Genomic DNA, 19,084 nt, shown 5'->3' with positions numbered 1-19,084 from the left:
AAACGCTTTCCGGAATGAATAAGTTTTCAGGTGAAACTCATGACCAAGTTGTCACATTTAATTGTGTTTATTTAAGTGTCATCAGGTGACATGACCTGTACATATACATTCTATGGACCTGCATGTTGTTGAGAAGACAAAAGGAAGAAAAGGATGATGTGAGGAGGGGTAAAGGGGTAAGAGGGTGGAGAAAGTTAAGAGGGGTGGAGGGCAAGGAAGAAGAGGAAGGATGGGGAGATGAGGGGACAGTTGGGGTAATAGGGAGACAGGGGTGAGGTGATTAGGAAAGCTCGATGGGGAGATGGGGGGAAAGAGGGTAGGAGGAGCAGGGATATGGGATAGGGGTGAGAGGGTTAGGAAGGGGGAAAGGCTGTTAGTGTTCTCTCTTCTCCATCTTCCTCTCCTCCTTTTCTTTTTTCTCGCTCTTCAATCTCTCATTTCCCTTCTCATTTTCTTTTTTCTCTTTCTTGTCTCTTTTCTCCTCCTATTTTCTCTCCTTCTTCAGCCTCTTCTCTGTCTCCTTCCCTGCCTTCTTTTTCTCCTTTCTTATCTCGGCCTCCTATATGTCCGCCTGAGATGATCCTCCAGAGCGTTGCATTAGTCTCCCACTCTGTCTCTCTCTGGTGGAGCTCCGTTTTTTATTGATCTCAGCTTGACCCGATTTCCCTCTACCAGTGCCATCATTTCCCTTGTCTACCGTTCACCTTAATGACCTGGTTCTCCTTCTCCTCACAGTCCTCCTGCAGAGTGGTCAGCTCAGCGGCTACCTCCTCATGGCCAACAAACCACTGGCTTTCCCACTGTGCAGAAAACTGTCTCTGGGTTTGTTCAAAGCAAAGCTTAATTTCAAAAATCATCTGTGAAAATGGGGTGAGGACAGACCCTAACAAGGTAAAAGCTATTGTGGATGTGGGAGAGGCTGACCTGATGGAGAGTGATGGTGTCACGTCGTCCTGGAAAAAGATCAAGTCTGTCCTGGGCATGGTCTTTTATTATCAGCATTTCATCGCTGATTGCTCTGCAAAAGCAAAACCCTTGTTCAGGCTTCTTTCTGGTCGCCAACAGTCTAAGACCGTGAAAGGCAGGAAGCCCAAGACAAAGTCATCTTCTCCACCAGCTCTTGCATCAAGTGACTGGAGTAATGCATGTCGGGATTCAATCCAAACCCTGAAGAGTGAACTAATTTGTGGCGACATCTTGGCTCACCCTTACTTCAGCGAGCACAGGCTGGAATTTTTGCTGCTGAAGTGGGCCGTCTGTGACAAATTCAGCCATTGGCTGAAGGGGAGGCACTTCACTGCAAGTCACCACAAGTCAAAATTACAGAGATACCAGATCATCCACACAGATGAGAGGCGGCACACTTTCAAAACATGTGGGAAAGATTTCCAATGTGACAGTTCCTTGAAAGTCCACATAAGGAGACACACTGGTAAGAAGCCGTACCTATGCAAGACCTGCGGGAAAAGATTTAGTGTATTGTCAAACTTGAAAAGGCATATAAGTGTCCACATGGGTGAAAAGCCTTATTCTTGCATAACATGTGGGAAAGATTTCAGAGTTAGTGATCACCTGAAAGTCCACATGAGAAGAGCCCACACCGGTGATAAGCCGTACCTCTGTAAGATCTGCGGGAAAAGATTTGTTGATGTGTCTGATTTATCAATGCATATACGATCGCATACACACAAGTAGCCTTGAATTCGTAATATATGTGGATGACGATTCAGTTATATTGCTTTGTGGTCCAGTGGGGGAAGAAGTACTCAGATCTTTTACTTCAAGTAAAATAAGCAGTACCACAGTGTAGAAATACTCTGTTACAAGTAAAAGTCCTGCATTAAGGTAGGTAGGAGGGTAGCAGCATCATAATATGCTTAAAGTTGAGTATCAGAGAGTTTGTCAACGAGCGGCTAACTGCTGCTGAAGAAATATTCCATATGATTTGCGGAATTGCCCGTTTCAGAATGTTTATTATATAAATGGATTGTAATTGTTAATTAATGAATGTGTACATCACTTTAATGTTGCAGCTTCTAAAGGTGAAGCTAGTTTTAACTACTTTATGTAGGGGAGAGTGCGGTATGTTGTCACACTTTTCACACCATCTAATATTTACTGAGCACCGTACATCACAATGGTACAAATGTCAAACCAAATGAAAGAATGAAGTCTTGGGCAGCAGTTTTGTATTCATTACATCTTCATATCTTATCTCATTATGGAGCTGTAGACTGTTGAATAGAGTGTGCACTTCTGACAATTTGCCCCATCGGCAGGTAAGTTGTCACACTGCATCGGGTAAGTTTTCACACTGGATTATCAAACAGTTAGAACACTTAATTGTGAATATTAATTTCAATTTCAAATTGTAACCAGAACTAAAAGTAAAATCAATCAACAATCAAGCCTAGGGAATTCGGAAAATAAATAATTTAATTCAAAACAAAAATGTTGGCAGAGCACATATTAAGTGGGACAACCTCTTTCTTTGAACTTTAAAATCAAACGTTCTCTGGAGTGCAAATAGATCTATGCTAATTGAATGTAATGCTGCAGATAACTTGCTTAAATGTATAACTTCTTAATTAAACAGATGGGGTGTTTAAACACACTAATGCAACAATGTGAATTTTGTGTACGACCTACATATGTATCTGACTAATCAGGCATGTCTTTAGTGTCACAGTTCTGGCACACATAAATTGCCTGGCCTGAGGTGCAAGCATTACAGGCCCATTTGTTGCATTTCACACACTTAAACAATGTCTTCTTTCGAATATTGTATGAAAATGGCTCCACATAGATGAGGCCAAAAGAGATGTTGGTGGCTTACGTTAAAATTCTTAGCTGTACTTCTGATTGATTTGTTCTTCAACTTCACCTGCCTGACTGCCTTTAACATTATGTCAGCTGGTGTTCTGTCATTCTCTGTCTTCTGTTGATAATTTTCTTCCTTCCTTCAAAAACACTTTCCTCCTTGCAATTACAAATTAATTACAAGCTTATTTGTCTACTACCCTTGTTGCCTAACTAAATTAATAACTGGATCATGTAGTGTGTGTGTGTGTGTGTGTGTGTGTGTGTGTGTGTGTGTGTGTGTGTGTTTGTATCTACTAACATACTACATGCCTACGGTATAAGACCGTATATACTCTGTCATGAATTCAGTCTTGTCCAGGCACATGGCTGCTGCTGTAAACTACAGTGTGTAAGATTCTATTTACAGTATCATTTAATACTTGTGTCAGAGGTAATTACAACAATTTCACATAGTTTTTTGAGCATGTTCTATGTGTTTATTTGTACTGGGGCAAGTAATCACGTGTGTCATTGAGACAACTTGCCCCAAACTGTGAATATTCCCCCGAGGATCAATAAAGTCTTATGCTGTCTATATACTGTAGAAATACAAGATTTTTTTAATTGTAGAATATATTTTGTATTATTAATCTGCATCTGAAAAGTAATTAGTAACAAAAGTTACCAGAGTAAAGAGCACAGCATTTCCCTCTAAAATGTGGAGCACAAGTATAAACTGTAGTAGCAGAAAATGGACAACACTCACAAAGTGAAGCACAAGTTCCTCAAATTTGTACTTAAGAAGTGTACTTGAGTAATGTAATTAGTTACACTTCACCACTGTTGTGGTCAGAACACACAAGGACTCAGAGAAGTGAGGGGCCACATAATTGCAGCATCTGAGGATTAATATACATAGAAGAAACCATCACACTGAAGCTCTTGTGGAGACCTGTTCACGTACTGAATGATATATTATTATATAATAATTATTATTATTATTACACATATAATAATAATTATTATTATTATATAAAATATGTTCCAAAAAGATGAGAGCTTAATATCTTAATGGAAATTTTACTTTCATATTACTGTATTATATTTATGTTAGTAAACAGTATTTCCAAGGAAAAATGTTATTCCCAGTGAGTTCACAGTTGCAGCTTATAAACTTAAGGTTTGGATGTAGATGCCTGATTGTCTTGTGGATGAGAGCATTTGATCAATGTGATAAAAGTTCAGTTTTTCAAAATACCAGCACCTTGTGGTTTTTGTCAGTAGTTCTAGTGTGCAATCAGTTAAAAAGATTGACAGTTTGATAGACAGGAAACAATGAAAAAAAAATGTCAGTTTCTTATTGTAAAGTTTTCCTTCATGTGACTGTTGTGTATTTCTGTTAGCAAAAGTATTTCTTTGAAACAATCGTAATCTCCCAAATCGAGTAAGTATTTTAGTTTCACAATAGGTGCACAGTAGCGGCTGTTGTGATCGTGATTTTTGGAGGCTTTGCCAAATGTCTTTTTATGAAGCATCTCAAAATCACTTTTGTTTAAAGTTAAACAAGGACTTAAAGTCTTTGTACCTCAAGTAGTATTGATAGTTCTATATGAAGCCTCCCATACATCCTTGCAAGAAATCAGATTTTACATTTGATAAAAACTGGCATCACTGTTTTACATTGCCATATAAAAAGTCATTTTAAGTTTGAAGTTGTCTTCTTTTTGCTATTTTTATACACAACCTCACTTATGTGTCTGACTGTTTGTTTTTTGCATGATTATAGAAGAACCATATTTACTATGCTATTAGTGATAGACCGATTAATCGTGTGGGTATCTGGCATATTCAGATAATCTGCATTGGCCAATGAACTCACAAGGCCAATAAACAAAAAAATGTATGTGGACACATGCAGGCACTGCAGGCAGCTTTGTCAGTGCTGCTGCTGTGAAATGATGTTAGCACTCCCCCTTGTGAGTTTTGGGAAGGTGGTGAAAGAGTTAGATTTGGAGCCATAAATTTCACCATCATCTTTTCTAAATGTTAACACATTTCTTTCATCCTAAATGACAGCAGATCTAATCTGAAACCATCACTGGCTAGCGTTAAATATATATTGTTATACTGTAGAGGGAGGCTCAGCGAATGGAAGTGAAACCTTTTCCCAAGCTTTGTCTGAGGGGAGGCCTACACTCTCAGACTTTGAAAACCCCTGCTGTAGAGAATAATTCAGTTGAACTTCTGACAAACTTTACCTTTAACACCAGTCACATTCTGAAATCTACAGCATAACCCAATGTATTGTTCTATTTCATTAAATAATACAATTATATCTAAAACAACACATTACTGACTAAGATAACTATATATATATATATATATATATATATATTAATATATATATATTTTGACTAATATTATATATTAGATTGTACTCTGCATGGAGTAATGTAATTATACATGACTTTTCTTTGTTTAGATTTTGACATTATCAACCGCCCTGCTCTCTAAATATCTGCAGCTGAGATAAAGCAGCCAGTGAGCAGCCAAATCAGTTGACCACTATAATTTAATATATTTTATACGTTTGTGTAACCTTGGGACCATGTATGTGTTTTTCACCGAATTGTATGGATGGACCTGAAGGTTCTTCTGGTGAGCTGGTGGAAAGCCAGGAGAAGAACATTTAGTATCACGTAGACTATGTCTATGTCAAAGAATGCTGTGTACCTATGTGGAGTTACTTGACTCCATACTATATATCTGGGTCTATATCTCGGGTCAGATTCTGGGTGGTACTTCGGTTCTGCTCTGGGTCTGACCATGTATGTAAATAAAACAGCTTTAACTAAGAATCAAATTCTGCCTGATTGATTTCAACTTCATAGGATCTAAGATAAAAGTATCTCCCTTTCACTGATCAGCTGACTAAAAGCTAAATATTTTCTTGATAAAAGATGAATTAAATTTCAGAACAGTTGTCAGTTAAGGCCAGTTCATTTTAAAGAATATGATTAATAATGTATCAACTAGAAGGGCAGAGCCAAAACCACAGAGAAGTTCAAACATACCATAGTCACACTAACAATGTCTTTAACTGCACGATGGCAAATATTCACTGTAATAGGTGCTCATGGAAAAAGTCTTTGAAATGTGACATGTGGGAAAGCTCTTAAGTTTCAGTCAAAATTACAGAGATACCAGAGCATCCACACAGGTGAGAAACTATATTCTTCCAAAACATGTGGGAAAAGTTTCAGTTCAGTAAAACAATGTTTAACCTCAAAATTTTGCAAGAACTGGCTGTTACTAACACTGATGGTGTGATTTGGATGAGCAATTATCCTGTGGACAAGAGCATCAGACTTTTGTCATAAATGTTCAAGTCCAGCGTGTTGTGGTTTTTGTCAGTAGTTCTTCACCACCTTTCACACTAAAACATTTAATAGGACAGATATAGTTACGATAGTTAGCCTACTTTGCAGGTTAATATTTTAGTAAAACTTAGAATGAGATTATAAAATAAGTTGCTTTGTCAAAGTATCCAATATAATGTAAAGTAGGCACAACTGACATTAGTATTGACTACTACTTACAAATGTTCACATCATGGCATCAGTAATTAAAGGTAAAGAAATGGACAACGACAAGCCATTCAGCAAAATAACTAATATAACTTTTCTATCTTTAAATATTATTTCGCTAATACTTATGTTCTTTTACTTACATAACATTTACATTTAGGCGTTTCTACTTAAATAATCTAAATAATTCAGCCAGTGATTATTTGTTTTTTATGCAAAATAATTTCCAACAAAAGCCCATCACTTAATCTTGCTACTGTTAAACCCACAAGTTTTGGATAAAATGGCATCAGATTAAAGCGGAACAAAAAGCTCTTGCACTTCCACTGTCGGAAATTAACAGTGTGACATCCAGCGGAAGTAAACAAGGCAACCCCTAGTAGCGTCGATTTCGCTGGAAGAAGGTATTGTAGTCGTTGCGTCGCTAATGATTGCATTTGTAATTGAACAACAATGCCTTCAGTTGAGTCTCTGAGAGAGTTTGTGAACGAGCGACTAACTGCAGCTGCTGAGGAAATATTCGGAGTTTTTAGAAAAACTGTCCTCGAGTACGAAGAAGAGATCGACCGTCAGCGCAGACTGCTGGATATCGCTTGGAAACCCGAAATACAGTTACACAGGACAGGTGAGCAAAACTTCAATATTTAATAACATAAAATTAGAATATATTCTATTTTGTGTTAAGTAAAATAGCAACACGCTCACACGCACGCGCAGACGATCACAACAGTAATTTTAGTAAAACAGAAAAGGCATGTTGCTCTCAAGAAGAGAGGCGGCTCGAAGGAGCGCATATTTAACATCCTGGCTCTGGCTAAATCAGTCCACTGCAGAGGCTCTTTGATCCACAACCGGGAGGAGGAAATAGTAGAAATTAGTGTATTGGAACAATTATGTAACATTAAATAAAAAGTTTAATATTAGTATAATACTAATATATTTATAGGTTACACTATATTTTGCTAATGTCTGCCTACAGATTGTTTATAGTAGGCCTATTTGTAACATTTAAACAGCTTATTAGTTGAGATATAACAATTCTACTGATTCACAAATAAAAATGTTTTCTTCTTAAAAAGAGGACACATGGTCACCCTAGTTAACCCTAATTCAGTGGCATGTCTGCATGTTTTCTGTACCATCACTGTAGTATCCTATCTTTTGTTCTCTGGCCCTCCAGAGCTCCCACAGCAACATGTCTGTAAGGAAGAGGAGGTTCTCGCTGACCAGCAGCTCTGTGTTCAGGAGAGGAACTCCAGTCTGGACCAGGAGGACCCAGAGCCTCCACAGATTAAAGAGGAACAGGAGGAACTCTGCAGCAGTCAGGAGGGAGAGCAGCTCGTACTGAAGCAGGAGACTGATGCCTTTATGTTGACTCCTACTTATGAGGAAAGTGACGACAGTGAACCAGAACCAAACAGAGACCACCAGCTCCTCTCTCACAGCTCTCATGTAGCTGAGAGTCAAGATCAGGCAAGAGGCAAGCATGAAGACTCAGGATCAACTAGAGATGCAGAGCCAGACCCAAATAATCAACATCACAGTAACAATGTATACACCTCTACCATGTCAGACATTCACTATAATACTCACCCAGGTAAAAAGTTTTGTGGAATAGATTTTAAGTATAGGTCAACATTGCAGAGACATGTGAGATGCCACACAGGTGAGAAGCCATATTCTTGCAATATATTCCTCTCTCACAACTCTCATGTAGGTGAGAACCAATATCAGGCAAGAGGCAAGCATGAAGACTCAGGATCAACTAGAGATGCGGTATCAGAAAACCAGAAAGTACATCGTAAAAGTCACAGTAACAATGTATACAACTCTACCAGATCAAAACTTCACAGTAAAAAGCGTCCAGGTAAAGACTCTTTTTTTTAAAATGTCATACTTGTGGAAAAGTCCAAATTGAATACACACAGGAGAGAAGCCATGTTCTTGCAAAGTATGAGGGAGAGGTTTCACTCAGAGTGGTAACTTTACAGTCCGCATGAGAAGAACACACAGGTGAGAAGCTGTACCTTTGCAAGATCTATGGGAGAATATTGCGTGGCATATCCATATTACAAAGGCATATGAGATTTTTGTATTGTTACCCTACAAGATGGCCGGCATGCTTTTGCACATTTGAGTGTGTGTTCACCAACCTCCATAATGCTGTGTGTGCCTGCAGTTCACTGTGTGTTGGTGTGTTTGGCCACTTCAGTGTGTCAGGTCAACATTAGACCACCTTAGCGATACTGCTGTGGCTCTTCAGTAAATGGCAAGACCCCTTTGTTGTTCTGCAGAGTGTAATAGTTTGTTGCTAATGCTATGCGTGCCTGCAGTTCACTGTCTGTAAGGACATTTTGCTGCCCATACCTACTGATTGTGACATGTTAACACTAGACCCCTCCAGTATATCAGTCTCTGAATGTTTGTGTATTCAGAGCTCTACGCTAACCCTTTTCATTTAAGAGCACACAAGGAAATTTAGGAGCACAGTGAAAAAAATTTAAGTAACACAGAGTTTAGTTACAGACAGGCAGTGTGCTCCATCTCCTTGTGTGCAATTATGATGTGAAAACCAGTGGAGGACTATTAAAGTGAAGACCTTAGTATCTGGACACTCGGCATGGGCGTTAAAATATTGTCAAAACTTTTTAAAATATTGAAAGAATTTCTTTTAAAAAACTTTGACACATTGAAAAAAGCTTTTAAAACTCCGATCACTCATCGCAGGGATGAGAGAAAACACTCATCACAGAAACCCCACTGTGATTGGTGCTTGTGGCATGTGGGTAGTCTTTGAACCAGGGGCAGATACACGATACTCAGTCAACACCCATTCAACCAATACTTTATGTAAACAAGATTGATGAACCATAACTTTTGTAAAATAGATGTAAAACAGAACAAGGGAATGTGTTGCTGTCAAGAGGAGGTGGCTAGAAGGAGCACATGGCATCCTGGCTCTGGCTAAATCTACATCTGTTCACTGCAGAGGCTCTATCCACAACCTGGAGGAGAAACTAATGACTGTATAATATAATATTATAACATTAAATAAAACAGTATAGTGTTAATTTAATAGTAAACTGTAAGTATATTATTATATTCATTATATAATGTTACTAGAGTCATTATAATATATAGTATATTAATTCCAGTTACAGCAGTTTCATTTCTGTGGGTTGTTTTTATTCCCCAAGTCCCTGTGCAAGAAAAATGGTCTACATTGGTCTCTAATTTGTTAATGCTAAGTACTAATTAAGTACTAAGTTGTAGTATTTACTCTCGCACCATACTCGTAAATCATTTTTCTGGCGTGAAACAGAAGCCTCAAGTTTGATCACAAAGTGCAGTTGTAAGGACGCAAATGTTGTTAGGAAATCTACAGTTTACAAGAATGTAGTTTTTAAATATGGTACAAATTAGTCCTCATTGATTTTATTCTCATGCGATACATTTCTAGGGCATATTTCTACCTCAAGGGTAGAAAGATTACTCAACTCCATGGTAGAAGACAACTCTGAGGTGGAGGACCTGTCGGACAGTGATGCTGCCGATCCTGGTGTGGAGCTGAATCATGATTATCCATCTGACTCAACTGATCTGCAAAGCAGTGATGACAGTGCAGAGATGCAGAGGTCCAGTGGACCTGTGCGCAAACGTAAGCGTGGACCTAGTGCAGGTGAACAAGGACAGCGCTGGAAGTCGGCTCCATTTGCTCCGGACGTGGTTCCGTTTGAGGCTGAAGATGAAAGGCTGCATGAGCGCCAACACTGGCAACCACTGGACTATGTGCAACAGTACATGGACACAGAGTTGATGAAACTAATTTCCCACTGTACAAATGCTATGTCCCTAGTAAATGGTGGTAGGTCTCTCAACACTACAGTTGATGAGATCTATCATTTTTTTGGTGCATCAATTCTAATGTCTTGTGTGCCTTACCAGCAAATCAGAATGTTCTGGTCCAACAGCTTACGCATACCAGCCGTCAGTGACAAAATAAAGCGGGACAGATTTTTCAAACTCAGGCAACATCTGAAAATCGTCATTGATGATGACATCTCAGAAGAAATGAGGAGAGTGAACAAATTTTGGAAGGTGTGGCCGTTCATGGATCGCATTCGAAAAGGCTGCCTGCTTCAGGCTCGACCAGAATGGGTGTCAATCGTCGAGCAGATGATCCCATTTACTGGAGCCTGTCCATTTAGACAGTTTGTGCCACTGGAGCATAATCCAGTTGGCATGAAAAACTTTGTGCTGGCTTCAGCAGGTGGAATTGTACTGGACTTTGAGGTATACCAGGGTGCAAAGGCACTGAGTGCACAAGTTCAAGACACAGAGGGACTGGGTTTGGGGGCCTTGGTCATTGCACGTCTATCTGAAACGCTGCGTTCTGGCACAAAAGTGTACTGTGATAGGTGGTTTACGACCATGAAGGCTGTGGATCAGATGCTAGACAAGCAAGTGTACCTAACTGGTATGGTGCTGAAGAACAGGGTCTCCAAAGCACAGGTGAAGTTACCATCTGACAAAGATATGAAACTGCAAGGGAGAGGTACCTCAGCATCAGTCACCAGGGGGGATGGGAAGGTATGTGTGGTAAAGTGGTACGACATCAAGCCCGTTCTGATGGTTTCTACTGTTCATGCCGAAGAACCTAAAGACACCTGCCAGCGATGGTCCAAGATGGACAAACAGTACGTGAATGTCACACGGCCGAGTATTGTGAGAGAGTACAGTTCCAAGATGGGTGGGCTTGACTTGAGAGACCGAATGATGAGCTATTACCATATGAGTGTGCAAACAAAGAAGTGGACAGTGAGGATGCTAATGCACTTCACGGACCTTGCCTTAGCCAATAGTTGGCTTTTGTACCGGCAGGACAACATTGATATAGGTACACCAAGAAAGGGCATCATGCAGTTCCTGGAGTTTCGCATGACAGTGGCTCAGGCATATCTGAGCAAGTGCAACTCTGATGGTCAACATGTACTGTTAGAGCATGCACACCCCAGCACCACCCCGCCACAACAAGGACCTCGCAGACAGGTCACTCCTGTACGCCACATCTCCTCCCGCACAACCTCTGCGTGTCATCTGCCAGAGATGGTGAACCTGAGAAACCCAATGCGCTGCAGAGAAAAGGGCTGCTCGGGGAAATCGCGAGTGCGGTGTGTGACCTGCAATGTCTTCCTGTGTTTGCAAACGGAGCGCAACTGCTTTGCAGCATTTCACACAGCACAGGTGTGAACTGAATTGATGAATCACATTGTTTTTGCACAGCCAAGTTTAGGCATTAAAATACACACACACACACACACACACACACACACACACACACACACACACACACACACACACACACACACACACACACACACACACAGTTTGAAAATTTGCACAGCCGTGTTCTGTTCTGATGAAAAACATGTTTCTGTTGAAATAAACCGTTTTCTACGTTGTTACACATTGGTGACTTTAGTGTGTTATGTAGTAAAACAATCCCAATGTCCCCATACCAGGACATCTTTTTTTTTCCTTAAAAGTACTTCCTCGACAAAGTCAATGCTTAGTTATTTATGCTCATCAGATTCTACTAATCCCAAATAGGTTATAGAAATAAAAAAATGCACACAGAATCAAAGCTCGGAAGGATAAAGTATGATATGATACCGTTTTATAGTTTGATCACTGGAAGTGTCTCATATTGAAAAAGTGTATATGCAGTGGTACTGTAAGTACAGTACCACTGCATATACGTACTGTACTTATAAGTACTGTACTTACATACAACATTGACTGTCCTTACATAGTTAAGATTGCATGTAAATTTCACACAGATAGGAAATCTTGAACATATTAAATCTATTTTGAGGTGCTTCTGCTTTGAGTAGTTTAATTTTATGTTACATATAATTATGCTTTAATACATTTTTCAGGTAAATATCGTACTCCCTAGTCTACTACACTTGGCAGTTAAACCCAGCAAGCAGTTAATCTTCCTGGAGCATTCCCTGAAAGTGTTTGCAACCTTTAACTTTAAGAATGTCCTCTGAATGTTCTCAGAGGCTTTTTTTGGTTAGGTTTCTATTGTATTTTTTTTTAATTTAACCCCCTAAAATATAGCAGTATAGCAATTTGATTTGCAATTTTGAAAAAACTAAAAAACAAAGTTTATCCATGAACAGTTAATTGACTAAATGTGACTCAGTGAGCTAAAGTCTCTGAAAGCTGCGTGAGCGAAGGCTGTTCTCGTGAGATGTCAACTGCTGGTAAAACGGTCCATTACTGTTTTTGGTTGTGCTGAGTTCTGCCTGCCTGCTGACAACTGCACCACTTCATTTAAAAAGTAATACAAACATCAAATTATTTGTGATTGAACCGTATTTCATCCCAAAACAATCTGGCCCAACGTTTCTTTAAATCTTTAAAAAAACTCTGTAATCAATATACATTTTGGTAACATTAGGAACCCTTTAACATCGTTTTTAACAATTCTGTGAAATATTGGATACTGTGTATGTTACTGTGTCTACCTGCAGGTGATGTGTGCTCCTTAACAGGTAATGTCTTACAGATGTTAGGTGGTATTTAAAACCACACCTTCAGTCTCAGCCCTATATCCTTACTGCTCTCATGTGGCTCATTGATATTCACCGTAAACAGTGATGCTTCCCACAATCATAGGACCCTTTTCCCTCATTCCCCTAGCCTTTGCCTAATTTTAACATGCAAGTAAAATTAATGGAACTGTTAAAAGATATCCTGACACTTTGCCAGCTCTTGCAGTTGCATCTCCTTGACCCTCTCCTATCCATGCTACTGATACTAAACACACAAGTTTTGAATAAATAGCATCGGTTTTTCTGTCCCACTGACTACACTGTGGCTCTTAGCTTCAGTAAGACTGATTGAAAACGAGCATTTTAAAACAGATTGAAGGAAAGGTGGCAAAAAGCAATGGGAAAAAGAGAGGAAAGGACAATCGTTTTAACAAAAGTGGGAGAAATGAGATGAGCAGGGAAAGGAGAAATGAGACAATCACATCAAGACTTAGATTTGGACAAACTGGACTAAATAGTACATTATTAAAAATAGGTAAACACAATTCAGGCAGTTGTGATTATAGTGGGCTAGAAGAAATCCTATGTTACACAGTCAGAAATGAGGATATAAGAGAAGGCAGCTGACTCAAAACCTCATGAAAGTATACTTTGATCTTGAATAGATGTTGAGATGAGAGTTAACGATTCTTATTTCAGTGTCTTAGATGAACTAATATTTGTGAGAGGAAATTAGTTATTAGGCATATATAAATGTTCTGATCCACACACCAGTTGGTGGCGGTAATGCACCAATTCGTTGTTTGCCAACCTTCAATAAAATTCCGAAAGAAGAGGAACAACAGCCAGACTCCAGACTACAGTGTTAGCTGCACTCAAGCTTTGAATTAGCTGGAAGAAGACCGTATCGCAGAGAAGTATTTCATTTGTAATTAAGCAACAATGTCTTCAGTTGAGTATCTGAGAGAGTTTGTGAACGAGCGACTAACTGCAGCTGCTGAGGAAATATTCGGAGTTTTTAGAAAAACTGTCCTCGAGTACGAAGAAGAGATCGACCGTCAGCGCAGACTGCTGGATATCGCTTGGAAACCCGAAATAAAGTTACACAGGACAGGTGAGCAAAACGTCATTAGTCGACTAACACAAAACAGATGAATTCCATTAATATATATATATAATCCAAATTGTTTAAAAGATTCTGACTAAATTCAGGGGGTTTCCTGGCTCAGAATGGGCCTCGACTGTAATGATCGGTCTGCGCACAGTAAAGAATGAGTTTTATTGCAACGTAGGCTCACACATAATGAATTTGCTTTGGTTACTTTGTGCACACAGCAATAAACATAAAATATATGCCTACTGACAAGATATAAACAGTATATAAAAGAATAATGAGGATGTCCAATATGGCAGTTTCTGCAGTTAGGGGGCTATGAAAGTCAGTGACAGTGGGGGTCCCTGCCATGTTGATGAGGTTGGTTACAGACGGAAAGATGGTCGTGATGGACCGCAGCCTCCTGCTGGAGGGGAGTGTCTGACACAGTTGGTGTCCGGGATGGGAGGGGTCGGCTACAATCTTTCTTGCTCGCCTCAGAGTCCTGGAGGCGCATGCAGGTCCTGAAGGGTGGTAGATGGCAGCGTGCCCTTGTCCTTGGCAGTGGCAGCAGAGGACCAGATGGTGATGGAGGATGGACTCAGTGACTGCTTGTAGAAGTGGTCCATCAGTGAGCCTACCCAATTAGCTAATCTCCCAAAAGAAAGCAGTACTTCATTGACAAGAATACGCTCCCAAATCGGACAGCTCTTTAAACAATTGTTTCCTTTCATTCGGTAATTTCTACAGGCAAGAAGAACTGCTGCACAGTTTGTCGACTCCCACTTGAACATAAGCCATCTGTATGCTTTCCTATAAAAAAAACAACTCAGGGTAGGCAGCCATCTGCCTCACCGGTTGGGGGTGGGAGAGAGAGAGTACAACATAGAGAACACATAAAATGTAAGGTAATAGTAGTAATGGTTGTGATAATAATTTTAATATTAAAATGTTTGAATAATAATGATAACAATAGTCTAATAATAAAAATACATAATCATTTTAGCAGCAGGTGTCGAGCAGGAACATGGCTTGAAATCATAGATCTGGACTCAGCTCTATGGGGCAGAAATACATGCTGACAGCGACAGAAGGAGAGACGAGAAAAAACAACTACAGAGAGGGAAGATGTCTAGTTAGTAACATGCATTAATGGGATAAGAATGCATTCAGAGGAGAGATACACTCAGTGCATGGGAAGTCTCCTGGCAGTTTAAGTCTACAACAGCACAACCAAAGGATGGTTCAGGACTCACCTGAGCCAGCCTTTACCTATAAGTTTTATCAAAGAGGAAAGTTGAGCCTCCTCTTAAATATGAAGATGGTGTCTGCCTCCTCCTGATTCCACAGGAGAGGAGCTTGATAGCTGAAGGCTCTGGCTCCCATTGTATTTTTGGAGACTATAGGAACCACAAGTTACCCTGCATCCTGGGAACACAGTGTTCTGGTGGGGTCAAGGGCGGCTTAGTACCCCTAGGGGCCCCCGGGGCACGGGCTCAGATTGCCCATATGGTAGATCTGGCTCAGGGTGGGGTAATAAGGTACTATGAGCTCTTTAAGATAAGATGGTACCTGACCATTAAGGGCTTTGTAGGTGAGAATAAGGCTTTTAAATACTACGTATACATACACAAATATACATATAAGAATATGGAATAATTTTATATAAAAAAATAATAATAATACTGGAGAAATATGATTTTTGTCAGTATACCAGCCGCAGCATTCTGGATTAGGATTCTGGATCTGAAGAGTGTTAAGGGACTTATTTTGTCAACCTGATAATAACAAATTGGAAAACTCCAGCCAAATTGCCCAGTCTCTGCAATAGGATGTGATGGTCAGTGGTGTTGAATGCAGCACTAAGATCTAACAAGACAAGTACAGAGACAAAACCTTTGTGCGATGCACTTAGAAGATCATTTGTAATTTTCACCAGTGCTGTCGGCGTGAATTAACTGTTGTCTTGACTAAAGTCACACAACTGATTGGCGACTGCTTTCTCAAGGATGTCCGAGAAAGGGAGGGCTAGATATAGCGCTGCAGGTAGCGATTATTTTAGTAATTAAGTATTCTACCGATTATTCCATTGATTAAATGTGTACAGCTCTGTACCTCATATCACTGTACAACCCAAATTCATGGACTAACCAGTCAGAGAACAGTCACAACAGGAACTTCGTAACCTAATTAAAAAGTGGTCGGATTTAAAAAAGGGTTCTGTGGAAAGGCTATTAAAAGTTCAATTTTAATCAAAGTTTTAATTTTAATTAGTCAAATGCCAAAACACGATTGAGGGTGTGGTTAAAACAGTGAGTGGCTTTATGAACACCCTGACAGAAGCCAATCAAATCTAATAATGAAATAAACGCCATCATTGTCAATGTTTTTGTTGTTCTATTGCAGCAGTGGTGTTCATTTAAGTTGTTGGGAGGCAGATACTCTCACTATGGGGTTTTGGGTTGGTAACTGCTGTAATGGAAGCGCAGAGATGCGATTATGGAAATTCTAGAGGTGAGAGCTGCTTCATCCAAAGTAGGATGAATGCCATCTTTCATAATCAGACCAGGCCAATTATCGACAAAGCACGGCATTTGCTGGACTCCACCTCGACGGCCAGCGATGGAATGATAACATGCGGCTAAACATCACTGTTCAGATTTGGCAGGGATTCAGAGATTTTGTTTGCATATGTACACTCTCACAATGTTTTGTGACTTTTGATTGGCGTAATGGGGAGTCGTTACCACCCACGTCAATTACAATCTTACTGTGTTTACGTTTATCCTTAGTCTGCGCTTTTATTTTATGAGAAATCACAGGAAGTTCTCTCTCACATTAGTGTAAGCTTCACAGTGGAGCCTGGCTTATCCAGTTCCAACCACAAATGTAAAATATAGTGGCTGTGGATGAGAGGGGTGTTGGCTGCTGGAAGTCAAAGACATGTTTAAGTTCTGCTTGTTCAAAAGTTGTTTGATAAATTGCTATCAGACACATTCAGAGACGAGTTGAATTGCTATTTTTATTCTCAATTCTCATCATTTTGACACTGGTGATTTTACTTTGGCACCAGCTAAAACCTCTTCGGGGGTTCTCAACGTCTTTCCTTACCACCACAGTAGTATCATGTTTGTTTTGTTCTCTGTCCCTCCAGAGCTCCCACAGCAACATATCTGTACAGAGGAGGAGGTTCTCGCTGACCAGCAGCTCTGTGTTCAGGAGAGGAACTCCAGTCTGGACCAGGAGGACCCTGAGCCTCCACAGATTAAAGAGGAACAGGAGGAACTCTGCAGCAGTCAGGAGGGAGAGCAGCTGGTACTGAAGCAGGAGACTGATGCCTTTATGTTGACTCCTACTTATGAGGAAAGTGACCACAGAGAACGAGAACCAAACAGAGACCACCAGCTCCTCTCTCACAACGCTTATGTAGCTGAGAGCCAAGATCAGAAAAGATTCAAGTATGAAGACTCAGGATCAACTAGAGATGCAGAGCCAGACGCAAATAATCAACATCACAGTAACAATGTATACACCTCTACCATGTCAGACATTCACTATAATACTCACCCAGGTAAAAAGTTTTTACAATGTGACTTTTGTGGGAAAGATTTTAAGTATAGGTCAACATTGCAGAGACATGTGAGATGCCACACGGGTGAGAAGCCATATTCTTGCAATAGCTGTGGAAAAAGATTCAGTAAGACATCAGAATTGAAGACTCATATAAGACTTCACACGGGTGAGAAGCCATATTCTTGCAAAACATGTGGGAAAGATTTCCGACTTAGCGAAGTCTTGAAAGTCCACATGAGAACCCACACAGGTGAGAAGCCGTACATTTGCAAGACCTGCGGGAGAAGATTCATTGACATTTCAGCACTGAAAAGGCATACAAGAATCCACACAGGTGAGAAGCCATATTTGTGCAAAATATGTGGGAGAGCCTTCAGAGTTAGCTGTGCTTTGACAGTGCACACGAGAAGAGCCCACACTGGTGAGAAGCCGTACGTTTGCAAGATCTGCGGGAAAAGATATGTTGATGCGTCTGAATTGACAAAGCATGTAAGATCACATACAGCCAAATAGTTTTGGATTTGCAAAATACAGTGTATCCAGAAAGTATTCACAGCGCTTTACCTTTTCCACATTTTGTTATATTACAGCTTTATTCCAAAATGGACAAAATTAATTTTTTCCCTCAAAATTCTACAAACAATACCCCATAATGACAATGTGCAAATGTATTGAAAATAAAAAGAAGCAGTATTCACAGCCTTTGCCATGACACTCAAAATTGAGCTCAGGTGCATCCTGTTTCCACTGATCATCCTTGAGATGTTTCTACAACTTGATTGGAGTCCACCTGTGGTAAATTCAGTTGATTGGACATGATTTGGAAAGGCACACATCTGTCTATATAAGGTCCCACAGTTAACAGTGCATGTCAGAGCACAAACCAACCATCAAGTCCAAGTAATTGTCTGTAGACCTCAGGTCTGTATCGAGGTACAGATCTGGGAAAGGGTACAGGAAGATTTCTGAGGCATTGAAGGTCCCAGTGAGCACAGCGGCCTCAATCATCTGTAAATGGAAGAAGTCTGGAACCACCTCTTTCTACCCACCCAATCTGAGCGATCGGGGGAGAAGGGCCTTAGTCAGGGAGGTGACCAAGAACCCGACGGTCATTCTGACAGAGCTCAAGCGTGTCTCTGTGGAGAGAGGAGAACTTTCCAGAAGAACATCCGTTTCTGCAGCACTCCACCAGTTAGGCCTGTGCGGTAGAGTGGCCAGACGGAAGCTACTCAGTAAAAGGCACACGACAGCCCTGTCTGATGAAACAAAGATTAAAGTCTTTGGTCTGAATGGCAAGCGCCACATCTGGAGGAAACGGGCACCGCTCATCACCTGGCCAGTACCATCCCATCAGTGAAGCATGGTGGTGGCAGCATCATACTGTAGGGATCTTTTTCAGCGGCAGGAACTGGGAGACTAGTCAGGATCGAGGTAAAGAGGAATGCAGCAATGTACAGAGACATCCT

At 40.3% G+C, this 19,084-nt stretch overlaps 1 protein-coding gene and 1 pseudogene across 2 annotated transcripts; both read left to right on the top strand.

Annotated features, from left to right (window-relative positions):
* The first annotated feature begins 6,739 nt into the window (after window positions 1-6,739).
* Window positions 6,740-11,858, top strand: LOC123959624 (piggyBac transposable element-derived protein 3). Of its 2 annotated transcripts, XM_046033780.1 has the most exons (4): window positions 6,740-7,014; window positions 7,570-7,986; window positions 8,107-8,256; window positions 9,850-11,858. In XM_046033780.1, exons 1-4 carry the CDS (start codon window positions 6,843-6,845, stop codon window positions 11,637-11,639), a joined length of 2,529 nt encoding a protein of 842 aa, XP_045889736.1. In that variant the 5' UTR covers window positions 6,740-6,842; the 3' UTR covers window positions 11,640-11,858. The 2 variants fall into 2 exon arrangements, with proteins under 2 accessions (XP_045889736.1, XP_045889735.1); XM_046033779.1 differs by having other exon boundaries at window positions 7,570-8,256.
* Window positions 11,859-13,803: 1,945 nt separating this feature from the next.
* On the top strand, window positions 13,804-18,975 carry LOC123959850 (annotated as a pseudogene).
* Window positions 18,976-19,084: the final 109 nt, after the last annotated feature.

Source organism: Micropterus dolomieu, linkage group LG21 (assembly GCF_021292245.1).
Source record: "Micropterus dolomieu isolate WLL.071019.BEF.003 ecotype Adirondacks linkage group LG21, ASM2129224v1, whole genome shotgun sequence".
NCBI lineage: Eukaryota > Metazoa > Chordata > Actinopteri > Centrarchiformes > Centrarchidae > Micropterus > Micropterus dolomieu.
Note: the sequence above shows the minus strand (reverse complement) of the source record. Positions and strands in the feature narration are given on the sequence as shown.